Below are 14,906 nucleotides of genomic sequence, written 5' to 3'. Positions count from 1 at the left end.
TGATGTCCCAGATGTGCTCAATTGGATTAAGGTCTGGGGAACGGGCGGGCCAGTTCATAGCATCAATGCCTTCGTCTTGCAGGAACTGCTGACACACTCCAGCCACATGAGGTCTAGCATTGTCTTGCATTAGGAGGCTACCTAATGGCAGTCAGGCTACCTCTGGCGAGCACATGGAGGGCTGTGCGGCCCTCCAAAGAAATGCCACCCCACACCATTACTGACCCAATGCCAAACCGGTCATGCTGGAGGATGTTGCAGGCAGCAGAACGTTCTCCACGGCGTATCCAGACTCTGTCACGTCTGTCACATGTGCTCAGTGTGAACCTGCTTTCATCTGTGAAGAGCACAGGGCGCCAGTGGCGAATTTGCCAATCTTGGTGTTCTCTGGCAAATGCCAAACGTCCTGCACGGTGTTGGGCTGTAAGCACAACCCCCACCTGTGGACGTCGGGCCCTCATATCACCCTCATGGAGTTTGTTTCTGACCGTTTGAGCAGACACATGCACATTTGTGGCCTGCTGGAGGTCATTTTGCAGGGCTCTGGCAGTGCTCCTCCTGTTCCTCCTTGCACAAAGGCGGAGGTAGCGGTCCTGCTGCTGGGTTGTTGCCCTCCTACGGCCTCCTCCACGTCTCCTGATGTACTGGCCTGTCTCCTGGTAGCACCTCCATGCTCTGGACACTACGCTGACAGACACAGCAAACCTTCTTGCCACAGCTCGCATTGATGTGCCATCCTGGATAAGCTGCACTACCTGAGCCACTTGTGTGGGTTGTAGACTCCGTCTCATGCTACCACTAGAGTGAAAGCACCGCCAGCATTCAAAAGTGACCAAAACATCAGCCAGGAAGCATAGGAACTGAGAAGTGGTCTGTGGTCACCACCTGCAGAACCACTCCTTTATTGGGGGTGTCTTGCTAATTGCCTATAATTTCCACCTGTTGTCTATCCCATTTGCACAACAGCATGTGAAATTGATTGTCACTCAGTGCTGCTTCCTAAGTGGACAGTTTGATTTCACAGAAGTGTGATTGACTTGGAGTTACATTGTGTTGTTTAAGTGTTCCCTTTATTTTTTTGAGCAGTGTATATATATACTGGTGGGTGTGGCTTAGCGGTCGGCTGTGTGGTGATAGTGCAGGGGGGATGGGGACTGACTAAGTAGCTTCTGCAGTAGGGACTCTGAAGGTTTTTATCACAGCCAGCTTCTGACAGGAATCAGCTGTTTGTAGAGAGGGAAGAAGCAGCTGATTCCAGTTGGAGCGGGCAGCAGGGAGCCGACCACTGACAGGAGCAGACTGCACATGCGCATGGACAAACTCAGCTGCAAGGTAGAGCTGGGCTAAGGGGGAGCGGCTTATAACTGAGAAGCAGGCAGATGTGTTTAATGAAGTATATTAGGGACTTCATTTTTTCCCTGCCTGCCACACTGTAGTGGAGAGTATTTAAAGAGTGGCCAACCCCTTTAAGGCCATCTGTCCACCAGCTGAAGCTCAACAGACGATGGATGTTGCAACAGGACAACGACCCAAAGCATAGAAGTAAATCAACAACAGAATGGCTTAAACAGAAGAAAATACACCTTCTGGAGTGGCCCAGTCAGAGTCCTGACCTCAACCCGATTGAGATGCTGTGGCATGACCTCAAGAAAGCGATTCACACCAGACATCCCAAGAATATTGCTGAACTGAAACAGTTCTGTAAAGAGGAATGGCCAAGAATTACTCCTGACCGTTGTGCACGTCTGATCTGCAACTACAGGAAACGTTTGGTTGAAGTTATTGCTGCCAAAGGAGGTTCAACCAGTTATTAAATCCAAGGGTTCACATACTTTTTCCACCTGCACTGTGAATGTTTACATGGTGTGTTCAATAAAAACATGGTAACATTTAGTTCTTTGTGTGTTATTAGTTTAAGCAGACTGTGATTGTCTATTGTTGTGACTTAGATGAAGATCAGATCACATTTTATGACCAATTTGTGCAGAAATCCATATAATTCCAAAGGGTTCACATACTTTTTCTTGCAACTGTATATATATAGGCACTATACTACAGGCAGACTATGGGGAAGAACATATATATGGGGCATTATACTACAGGGGGGAGGGCATTATATATACTATGGGGGCCACTACAGAGGGACATTATACTATGGTACGTGGGGGACAGCATTATATATACTACCGCTACAGGGCTGCATTATACTATGGGGAAGAGTGAGAGCATTATACATGCTAGCACAACAGGGGTGCATTATGCCACAATCTATTATAATAAAGGGTGAATTAAAAAGGGCATTATAATACAGGGGGCACTACAGAGAGTATTATAATACAGGGGGCACTACAGAGAGTATTATAATACAGGCCAGACCACTACATGGGGCATTATAATACGAAAGTAACTACAGGGGGGACATTATAATACAGGCCGGAGAACTACAGGAGGCACTACAGAGGGAGCATTATAATACAGGCCGGAGCACTACAGGGGGCATTCGTTTTTTTTTTATACATATGGGCACTACAGGTGGCACATTATACGCATTGGAATTACAGGGGGCATTATAACTATAGGGGGCACTGCATCTGGGCTTTATAAATACTGGGGTCACTATAGGGGGCATTATTACTACTGCCTTATAGAGTGGCTTTATTACTACTTGAGGTTCTAAAGGGGTGTCTTATAGAGTGGGACACTAAGAGTTCTATGGGGGCATTAATAATATTGATGTTACTGTAGGGGCATGATTATTTTTGAGGGTAGTTTGGGGTGTATTATGTGGGGACTATCTGTAAGGCACTGTTATTTCATAAGCATAGTATTCGGGGGTATTGGGGAGCACAGCGGGCACAGTACTGGGGTAGCAGCAGGATGACATTGTTGTGGCATCATGGTCGTTAGGATAATGATAGAAAAGTGAGGAACCTAAGATGTCTGTGTGGCAAATTCTGCTGAGGCGAGACATAGCTGAAAGATGTCATCATGGTGGTCTGCTCATGAAAGAGAACATCTACATCAGAGGAGACATCACTGGATGTATAAGGTACGTGGTGCTGTATTCCTCTGTATGTAAAGTCCGTCCAAATATGTCTTCAACAGTAGGGCTAGGGGGGGTAAGGGTTGGATTGAGAATTTGGCTGGGGGGAGGCGCCATTTTTTTATTTTTGCCTCAGACAACAGAAAGGCTAGAATCAGCGCTGTGTGCGGTATATTATCGGGAGTACTGACAGTGTATATCATGTTATTGTATGTACTGTATTAACATTGTGTGTGAGGTTATTGTATGTGCCAGTGTTGTATACTATATTGTATGTACTGTGCTTTTATACAGTGTTATTATATGTGTATTATATGTCATTTGTATGATAGACTATTATATTTATTGATGTTGTATATGTCATAGTATGCCTTAATATTGTGTGTGAGGTTATTGCATATGGCAGTATTATATATGGCGTTACTGATCCGTTCACCCCCTCAGGTCAGACGTTTATAAGATTTTCCAGTTATAACATAGGACTGTTTTGCGGCGGACGCCACTACATGATATTTCTGGGCTTCAGAGATGTTTCAGCAGAGGCTTTGATTGTCATCGTACATATAAGCGGAATCACGTGGCTCTTGAAATGCATGCAGCTCCGCAGCTCGGCACTAAGAACACTCTCCTCATTTCTTGCAGATAATTGCCTTTGATGAATTAAGAACAGACTTCAAAAGCCCGATTGATCAGTGTAATCCTGCGCACGCGGTAAGTCGTCTTTGAAGATGTCCGTTTCCTGGGCGAGGACTAATGCCCATGTTTTATGATCACAGGTGACGGGACAGGGAATGGTAGAGGTCAGCTATAGCTTATTCTGTGCCGCTGCCAGGCCACCCGCGTTTCGGAGGCCTTCAATTTCTGGGCATCTGTTGGAAAGTGCAACTCCCGGCATGCCCTGACAGCCACAAACATGGTGGGAGTTATAGTTTTTTTTTTGGTCACAGGTTGGAGATCCTAAATGATCTCGGGGGGGGGGGCCAGGACTTGCACACTTACCTTCCTGTTTCTTAGAATGAACTGCAGGGAGACCTAAGATTGTGTAAACCCCGCCCCTGCCTACAGGCCACACCCACACAACATAATCTAAGTCACTCACTATACAGAGCCCCTCCTAAACAGTGTGGAGGACCACTAACAAAGAGAAGCTCTTCCATTGGCAGACTTAGTTTCATTCTAAGACAGCCCCTTTAAGCCCCACCCATGCCCTGATAGGACCCGCCCCAATACCTACTCGAAGCACCCATTTTTATGCCAATATGCATAAGTCCTACTGCTCTGTGGTCTAGTTTATGGGACAGTCCTATAAAAAATGGGACTGTTGGGCGGTACAGGCCTCAGAGAATTGCCGCTCAGGGAGACCTGAGAATGCGGAAACCCCGCCCATGCCTACAGGCCACACCCACACAACAAAAGATAAGAACCTCACTGTAGAGTGCCCCCCTAAACAATGTGGAGTACCGCTAACAAAGTGCAGCCCTTTCTTTGGCTAACTCATCCCAGCAATGTGTAGCTGGGACAAGTCAGTTTCCTTCTAAGACAGCCCCTTTAAGCCCCACCCATGCCCTTATAGGACCGCCCCATGTAGGACTTGAACCGCCAATATACATGAGTCCTACTTCTCTGTGGTCCAGTTCATGGGAGAGTCTCATGAAAAACAGGGCTATTGGGAGTAAGGCTACATTCACACGACCATTAAGAACCATTGCGGTCCATAGGGCTAATCACATGGCTTTTTTTTTTGTTTGTTTTGTTTTTTATGAACGGCCCGTAGGACATTTACAATTTTAAGCCGTTTTCACAGCCAGTCGGACCCTACTGAAATCAATGGGACAATTTTTAACGTCCGCTTAGATAGGAGTGCACCCATCCAACGGCCGATACAATTGTGCAATATGGTCTTGGTCTTTTATGGGTTAAAAAAATAAAAAATGACTCACCTCATCCACTTGCTTGCGCAGAGGCAGTCGCTTCTCTCTTGATTCTGAAGGACCTGCACTGAGCGTGATGACATCACTACGCAATCATGCTGGGAGCACGTGGTGACGTCATCACGCTTGAGCGCAGGTCCTTCGGCAGGTCCGTCAGAATCAAGAGAGGAGAGACTGCCTCTGCGCAAGCAAGTGGATGAGGTGAGTCATTTTGTTTTTTTTCTGCTAAAAAACTAAATTTGCAACTGAGGACCGCTATGGAGGACAGTATTACTGCTGGGGGCCGCTATGGGGGACACTATTACTGCTGGGAGCCACTATGGGGGACATTATTACTGCTGGGAGCCGCTATGGGGGACACTATTACTGCTGGGAGCCACTATGGGGGACATTATTACTGCTGGGAGCCACTATGGGGGACATTATTACTGCTGGGAGCCACTATGGGGGACATTATTACTGCTGGGAGCCACTATAGGGGACATTATTACTGCTGGGGGCCGCTATGGGGGACATTATTACTGCTAAGGATCACTATGGGGGACATTATTACTGCTGAGGACCACTATGGGGGACAATATTACTGCTGAGAACCACTATGGGGGACATTATTACAGCTGAGAACCACTATGGGGGACATTATTACTGCTGCGTACCACTATGGGGTACATTAGTACTGCTGGGAGCCACTATGGGGGACATTATTACTGCTGAGGACTACTATGGGGGACATTATTACTGCTAGGGGCCACTATGGAGGACATTATTACTGCTGGGGCCACTATGGGGGACATTATTACTGCTGGGGGCCGCTATGGGGGACACTATTACTGCTGGGAGCCACTATGGGGGACATTATTACTGCTGGGAGCCACTATGGGGGACATTATTACTGCTGGGAGCCACTATGGGGGACATTATTACTGCTCAGTACCACTATGGGGGACATTATTACTGCTAAGGACCACTATGGGGGACATTATTACTGCTGAGGACCACTATGGGGGACATTATTACTGCTGAGGACCACTATGGGGGACATTATTACAGCTGAGAACCACTGTGGGGGACATTATTACTGCTGGGAGCCACTATGGGGGACATTATTACTGCTCAGTACCACTATGGGGGACATTATTACTGCTAAGGATCACTATGGGGGACATTATTACAGCTGAGAACCACTATGGGGGACATTATTACTGCTGCGTACCACTATGGGGTACATTAGTACTGCTCAGTACCACTATGGGGGACATTATTACTGCTGGGAGCCACTATGGGGGACATTATTACTGCTGAGGACTACTATGGGGGACATTATTACTGCTAGGGGCCACTATGGAGGACATTATTACTGCTGGGGCCACTATGGGGGACATTATTACTGCTGCGGGCCGCTATGGGGGACATTATTACTGCTGGGAGCCACTATGGGGGACATTATTACTGCTGGGAGCCACTATGGGGTACATTATTACTGCTGGGAGCCAATATGGGGGACATTATTACTGCTGAGGACCACTATGGGGGACATTATTACTGCTGGGAGCCACTATGGGGGACATTATTACTGCTGGGAGCCACTATGGGGGACATTATTACTGCTCAGTACCACTATGGGGGACATTATTACTGCTAAGGATTACTATGGGGGACATTATTACAGCTGAGAACCACTATGGGGGACATTATTACTGCTGTGTACCACTATGGGGGACATTATTACTGCTGAGGATCACTATGGGGGACATTATTACTGCTGGGGCCACTATGAGGGACATTATTACTGCTGAGGACCACTATGGGGGATTATTACTGCTGAGAACCACTGTGGGGGACAGTATTACTGCTGGCGGCTACTATGGGGGGAATTATTACTTTGAAAAACTGATGTAAAACTGTCATTGAAAACGGACAGAAAGTGGATGGAAAATGGATGGTAGAAAAATGGCCAGGAAAAACGGACAGTGTGAATGCAGCCTTATGGGCCTGAGCAGTAGTCGTCTGCAGAGCAGTGCGCCGGATCGGCCTGTAATCAGCTGTATACATGTATCCGCGCTGTCACATCTCCAGTCCCATCTCCTGCGTTTATGAGATGCGTTGTGACTCATCGTGGCTGTAGTACGTGAATTACATCGCAGCGGCGGCACGTCCTACGGAGGCAGCCTCAGTCAGCATATTGGCTGCTCATGGACATGACATCTCCAGGGTAATAGAGGCATCGAGCACAGCGAGAGTGTACGGGACCTTCAGGAAACATAAGCCAAACGTAGCAGAAATAACAATGGGAATTTCACTAGGAGTTATACTGACACACAGCTCCAAACCCCCCGCTCCACTTCACCCGGCAGCCCCATAGACATCGGAGCTGTTGATAAAGCTTTTAAAGAGGTTTATTGGGAAACAGATCATCAGATTGGTGGTCCCGATACGCTGTGGGAAGGGGCCCCAGAGCTCGGAGTAGCACTGCAGCCTCTTCATAGTACACCAAACACAGCGCCCTGCTTTATATAGTGGCTGCGCCTGGTATTGCAGCTCAGTCCCATTTATTTGCAGCACAAAGGTCAGTGACTGACCCGGAGTCGAACCCCCACCAATCTGTTAATGATGAATTGATGAATATTTAAAGGGGTCCTCTCACTTCAGCAAGTGGCGTTTATCATGTAGAGAAAGCTAATACAAGGCACTTACTAATGTATTGTGATTCTCCATATTGCTTCCTTTGCTGACTGGATTCATTTTTCCATCCCATTATACACTGCTGGTTTCCATGGTTTATTGGGAAACAGATAGATCATCAGATTGGTGGTCCCGATATGCTGTGGGAAGGGGCTGCACACTATAGAAAACAGCGCCGGCCTCTCTGGTGGCCACGACCATGGGAGCTCACATAGGCATTCTATAGTGTGCAAGCGCGACCACCACTGCTGGATTACAGGGTGGTCGGAACCATGGAAATGAGCAGAGTATAATGTGATGGGAAAATGAATCCAGCCAGCAAAGGAGGCAATATGGAGAATCACAGATTGCAGCTGATCACTAATGATCCCAGCAGCAGGACGCCCTGTAATCGGCGTAAAAACCCAAGGGCAGAATATAGAATATTTGACACAGTCCTGACCTCAGTATCTGAGGAAAGGGATTTAGGAGTAATTATTTCAGAAGACTTAAAGGTGGGAAGACAATGTAATAGGGCAGCACGAAATGACAGCAGAATGCTTGGATGTATAGGGAGAGGTATAAGCAGTAGAAAGAGTGAAGTGCTTATGCCGCTGTACAGAACACTGGTGAGACCTCACTTGGAGTATTGTGCGCAGTACTGGAGGCCATATCTCCAGAAGGATATAGATACTCTAGAGAGAGTTCAGAGAAGAGCTACTAAACTAGTACATGGATTGCAGGATAAAACTTACCAGGAAAGGTTAAAGGACCTTAACATGTATAGCTTGGAAGAAAGACGAGACAGAGGGGATATGGTAGAAACTGCTAAATACATAAAGGGAATCAACAAGGTAAAAGAGGAGAGAATATTTAAAAGAAGAAAAACTACCACAAGAGGACACAGTTTTAAATTAGAGGGGCAAAGGTTTAAAAGTAATATAAGGAAGTATTACTTTACTGAGAGAGTAGTGGATGCATGGAATAGTCTTCCTGCAGAAGTGGTAGCTGCAAATACAGTGAAGGGGTTTAAGCATGCATGGGATAGGCATATGGCTATCCTTCATATAAGATAGGGCCGGGGGCTATCCATAGTATTCAGTATATTGGGCAGACTAGATGGGCCAAATGGTTCTTATCTGCCGACACATTCTATATCATCAGGGGACAAAAAAAAGGGATTTCCAAAGCAGAGGACCCCTTTAATCCTACTAGCTGTGAGCATTAATTCTGCTGCGATGATTGCCGCCATTTGTTTTTAAGCGGATCTTATTATGCTCCGTGGCAGATTTGGAGTTTTGATACAAAATCTTCACAATTGCTACAATAAATCTCCCGGTTCGTAAGATTACAGGACGATAACGTGTCACTGAGAACGCGGAGCACAATAATTACCGCGTACCGTCATCTATCAGAGGAAGCGTCTTGTTTTACGGCTCCACGAGTCCATAGATTGTGAGGTCAAAACTGCAGCTGCAGGTATACTCTGCACTGCCGATCTGCAGCCTGTGCCCCTCTAGCTCCCCTGCAGGCTGGAGGTTGTGGTTTCCTGACAGCTGGAGGTTGTAGTTTCCTGACAGCTGGAGGTTGTAGTTTCCTGACAGCTGGAGGTTGTGGTTTCCTGACAGCTGGAGGTTGTGGTTTCCTGACAGCTGGAGGTTGTGGTTTCCTGACAGCTGGAGGTTGTGGTTTCCTGACAGCTGGAGGTCTGTAGACCACAAATCTAGATAATAGCAACCTCGGCGTAAAAATTGAAAAATGGGCGGGGTTATCCTGGATGGGCGGGGCCAGCAGACAGTCTTATATACCTGTCCCAGAGTCTCTATGGTTCCATATCCAGAGCCATTGGAACGTCAAGTGCCGCCATATGCAGGCTGCCATCAGGGTAGTATAGATGGTACTGCTTTCGGTAGTGTAAAAAGGGCCCTTCCCTAATTTGCCCACTATAGTCTTTTTTTTTGTTTTGTTTTCTGGTCAGATGACAACCAAAAGTGCCGCCATATTGGTTATCGCCTATGAATTAGCTAATTGCTAGATTATCACGTTGCTGTTGATGGATCAGGCTGACGGTCGGGCGTTGGTGGCTGAGAAGATGATTCTAACAGGACACAGGATAAATCTAAAATAATAAAATTGATAATAGGCGGCGCCAAATGTACCCAGTGGCCGCTTATCTCCGCTCCATGTTTATGGCTGGAGTTTTTGGGTCCCTAGTACTAGCGGCTCAGCTGCCACTACTACCTTGATCCACCTGATGAGGTCCCAAAAGGGTTTTCCGAGACTTTCCTCTGGATAGGTCATCAGTATCTGATCGGTGGGGGTCCGACACACGGGACACCCACCGATCAGCTGTTTGAGATGGCAGCGGTAAAATATTAAACCCCTTTAAGAGAGTGCCAGAAACTTTCAGTGATCAGCTTCAATCAGTGAGGGAACCAGGCAGCAAGTGTTAAGTTTTCCTGCAGTGCCACCACAGGAGAAAGGAGGAATTACACACTGCTGATGGAACTCAATGGACTGTCCATGTAATACCTGGTTCTCCACCGTGTGAGATGCTCTTTGGGGGAGATTGATTAATGTCAGTTTTCCTTTACACCAGTCTTAGCTAATGGAGAAGGGTCTCACACGGAGGACCACCCTCCACGAAATAATAGAGCATTAGAACCCCTTAGTTATGGAGCACCTACCTCCACTGCCATTCTGTATTGAGTCTCATTCACTCCTGACTGTTTCCTCGTCTCTATTACAGAGGGAACGACTGAGAAACATTGAGCGAATCTGCTTCCTCCTCAGGAAGGTAAGTCTGACGTCATTACCTACCTCCTAACCTTCATGGTGCACTTTAAAGGGGTTTTCTGGGATTTTAATATAGATGGCCTATCTTCAGGATAGGCCATCAATATCTGATCGGCGACAGTCCGACACCGCTCAGTTGTTTCGAGGTAGCTCCTGCGCCGTAACTCCACAGCTCCACCCATTGCATAGTGGACGATGCTGGTTACTGCAGCGCTGCTCCCGCTCATTTTAGTGGTAACCAGCTCTGTCCACTACACAATGGGTAGAGCTGTGGAGTTCCGGTGCTGGAGCTACCTTAAAACTGGTGATAGGTGGTGTTTACTAGAGTCCGACCCTTACCAATCAGGTATTGATGGCTTATGCTCAGGATAGGCCATCAATATTAAAATCCTAGAAATCTGCCCACAAAACCTCTCAGAAAAGTCCACTTTGGGGCATATTTGCATAAGTTGTGCCTCCTTTAAAATGTATTTCATTGGACAGTCTTGGAGGTACGTAATTATGCTGTGTTCACCGTATGGTATTTGTGTATGCGGTCAAGGTATTGTTAGCTACAGCCATCAGTAGCCAAGGTTTGGTCATTGTATTTCTTTTACTTAGAGATTTTTGCATTTTTCTGTTCAGTCGCGGCGGCCATTTTTGTAAACTTGACTACAGGAGGTGCAGCCATATTGGTTGTTGCTGCGGAATTACTGATGGTGAACTGGCAGTGGGTTTTGTCGTAACATGGTGACAGTTTTCCCACCAGTGGCTGAGAAATGAATGCAAATGTCACATCCAATATGGCTGCCCTTCCCTGATATCACAAAAATGGCAGCTATAACTAAACAGAAAAACGCCACTATAAAACATAAGTACCAAACTTTGACTTCTGCTCCAAAAATATTGATATACAGCCAGGTTTACATTTTTGGGTGAACATCCCCTTTAAGTAGGACTTAAAATACAGGATCAACCCCATTAAATCAGCACAAACGTCTAATGAGGTTGATCCTGCTGATCAAAATAATAAATTATTTCCCTAAATCCGTTCCAGAGATATCTTGGTTTTAATCAATATGCTAATTAGGGTTTCAGTGCACGGAGAGGTGGGCCCTAGCTCCTTGTTTAGTCACGCCCCCTACCCTTGACTGACAGGGATCATCATTGAGAGATTCTTACCGCGCATGTGCAGATGATAGAATCTACGGCGCATGTATGCGAATACAGGGCAAAGCGAAGCACCATGATGATGCCCGGACCTGTCAGTCAAGGGTGGGGGTGTGACTAATAGTCGGGAAAATGGAGGAGCTAAGGTGCACCAAGGAGTTAGGGCCCGCTCCTTGGTGCACTGAAGCCCTAATTAGCATATTTATTAAAACTAAGATATCTCTGGAATAGCGTAATGGATGGGTGGTGAAGGTATCATTTTAATTGGCAGTATGGGGTTGGTCCTGCTGACAAATCCTCTTCAAATGTCATTCCCATGACTATTAGTAGGGGATAAAAAGTACTAGGAATATGAATGTTTTTACCCTCCCCCATACTTTTCTGTACTTTATCAGAACCACAAAAGGGGTGTGGTTATGCAAATTTGTATTTAAATGGGCGTTTCCTTGTGGGACAGGGCAGGGTTTGCTATTTGGGTCAATTATATGCTGGATTGGGCAGCCAGTAAAAAGTGAGGTCTGTAGGTGGCTCTCTCCATTTACTTCTATAGGAGTTACAAAAATTTTCAAGTAAGCACGCTCAGCTATTTTCAGAAATCCCATAGAAGTCAATGGAGAGAGCTGCGCATGCACAGCCTCCTCTAAATGCACAGCATGCGCAGCTCTCTCTATTGATTTCTATGGTAGTTCCAAAAACAGCTAAGCATATCTCGTGGATAGGCCATAAATGTGAGATGGGACTAAATAAATCTGGAGGCTCCCTTTAAATCTTTATTTAAAAAAAAAAAAAAAAAACAATTTGCAAAGTACAAGGTGTCTTGTAATCACCGCTGGAAGAAGACAAGGCCTGTAGAGATCTGATCATGTAATTCCCATCACTCATAACAAAAAGACTCCGTAGGAAATCTGCAAACTTCCAGCTGAGGCCTTGGCTCCCGGAGAAACGGCTGGAAATGAACCCAGAATCAGCTGCATCCGACTCGTTACAGTAATGAGGAGCGAGACAAACACAGGAAATGCTGAGGGTTGTTATCTACGATGCAACGTTATTGGACGATACTTATAGATGGGTTCCATATTTTGCCCACTTTTAATACACAGTCGAGTTCTCTTAAAAAAGTTCAAGCAGATGGAGAAAAAACTGCTGGCATAGTTCATGCACTGTACATAGGTAATAGCAACTATGGTCACTGTTCACACTGGGATGTAGGGTGGCAGAAAATCAGTACTTATTACCACTTCCACTCCTGCAGACTGTGGGACATCTAAGGATCACGTATGAAGGGGCTCTGTATGGCACATTGGGTTACTTATGGTGTTCTTAGGAAACATTATAGCCGTGAGGCACCCTTTACTCTTTATCGGTATGCAGTATTTATCTGGACAGTGTAAGTTCTATTTATATTGATGTTGTATGACATTTTTTATCTAATCATTGTATGACACTATTGATTTGGATGCCATATGTCACTATTTATCTGGTTTCTGACATTAGCTATCTTGGCACTGTATGACACTATTTATAAGGACACTATTTATCTGGGCTTTGTAAGATAATTGATATGAATGGTATGGGATACTATTTATATGGGCTTTGTTTGATACTATCTTTCTTGATATCATATAACTATTAATCTGGGCACAGTATGGTACTATTTATTTGGATGCTGTTTGATACTTTACCTGTGCATTGTATGACACTATTTATCTGGGCACAGTATGGCACTATTAATTCAGATGCCGCGTGCCACTTTACCTGTGCATTGTATGACACTATTTATCTGGGCACAGTATGGCACTATTAATTCAGATGCCGCGTGCCACTTTACCTGTGCATTGTATGACACTATTTATCTGGGCACAGTATGGCACTATTAATTCAGATGCCGCGTGCCACTTTATCTGTGAATTGTATGACACTATTTATCTGGGCACAGTATGGCACTATTAATTCAGATGCCGCGTGCCACTTTATCTGTGAATTGTATGACACTATTTATCTGGGCACAGTATGGCACTATTATCTAGAATGCAGCGTGCCACTTTACCTGTGCATTGTATGACACTATTTATCTGGGCACAGTATGGCACTATTAATTCAGATGCAGCGTGCCACTTTACCTGTGCATTGTATGACACTATTTATCTGGGCACAGTATGGCACTATTAATTCAGATGCAGCGTGACACTTTACCTGTGCATTGTATGACACTATTTTCGATGCTAGATGACACTATTTATCTGGACTTTGACAATACTTACCTTGGCACTGTGTGACACTATCTGGACAGTTTTTGACACTATTTGAATGCTATATGACACTATCAGACCTTTGTATGACACTATACCTTGGTACTATTAATTAATTAATAATATTAATAATATTAATTATCATTGGTGGCGCAGTGCACCCCCCACCCTAGTATTAAAATCATTTGTGGCAGTGGCCACAGGGTCCCCTCCCCTCCTCTTCATTCATTGGTGACAGTGGCAGCTTCTAATCGGAGCCCCAGCAGTGTAAGGGTCTATTCACATGTCCGTATGTGTTTTGCGGATCCGCAAAACACGGATACCGGCAATGTGCGTTCTGCATTTTGCAAACCGCACATCGCAGGCACTCTCATAGAAAATGCTTTTTCTTATCCGCAATTTCGGACAAGAATAGGACATGTTCTATTTTTTTGCGGATCCGCAAATGCAGATGCGGACAGCACATTCTGGCCCCATTGAAAATTAATGGGTCCGCACCGGTTCCGCAAAATTGCGTAACGGATGCGGACCCATTTTGTGGACGTGTGAATGGACCCTAATCCCGGGGCTCCGATCGGTTACCATGGCAGCCAGGACGCTAAAGAAGCCCTGGCTGCCATGGTCACCTCCCTGCTGCTGTGTGCACAAAGCACAGGGCAGCAGGGAGAGTGTGAGGTCCTATTTACCCTGATAAAGCTCTATTAGGGTGAATAGGACAAGGGATTAAAAGATCCCAGGTTCTAGTCCCTAAGGGGGGAAGTAGTTATTAAATAAAAAGTGGGGGGAAAAAAAAGTTTAAAAAAAATGCACCAAAATATTAAGTATAAATCCCAATTTTACATATAAAATATATAAACAATAAATAAATAAACATATTACATATCGCCACGTCTGAAAAGTCCAAACTATTAAAATATCAAAAAAAATTCCTATGTCGCGAGCGCCGTAACAGAAAAAAAAATGTAAATCCTAAGCCCTGCCCGCCCCCTAAGTCCCACCCCAGAACCCCTGTGTCTATTGTTTTGAATACTATATAACAGTATTTATCTGGGTTTTGTTTGACAATATTTATCTTTG

At 45.4% G+C, this 14,906-nt stretch overlaps 1 protein-coding gene across 2 annotated transcripts in view; it reads left to right on the top strand.

The window, feature by feature from the left end:
• Positions 1-14,906, top strand: part of CNIH3 (cornichon family AMPA receptor auxiliary protein 3) — a 74,354-nt gene that overhangs the window by 45,549 nt on the left and 13,899 nt on the right. The window contains exons 2-3 of one of the 2 annotated variants that reach the window (XM_040430565.1): positions 3,686-3,754; positions 10,385-10,432. In XM_040430565.1, the coding sequence (XP_040286499.1) occupies positions 3,686-3,754; positions 10,385-10,432 (117 nt within the window). The remainder of the gene's footprint in view (positions 1-3,685; positions 3,755-10,384; positions 10,433-14,906) is intronic. The other variant, XM_040430566.1, reaches the window with a different exon arrangement.

Source organism: Bufo bufo, chromosome 4, assembly GCF_905171765.1.
Source record: "Bufo bufo chromosome 4, aBufBuf1.1, whole genome shotgun sequence".
Classification (NCBI taxonomy): Eukaryota; Metazoa; Chordata; class Amphibia; order Anura; family Bufonidae; genus Bufo; species Bufo bufo.
The sequence above is the reverse complement of the archived record's forward strand: the minus strand, read 5'-3'. Positions and strand labels throughout refer to the sequence as shown.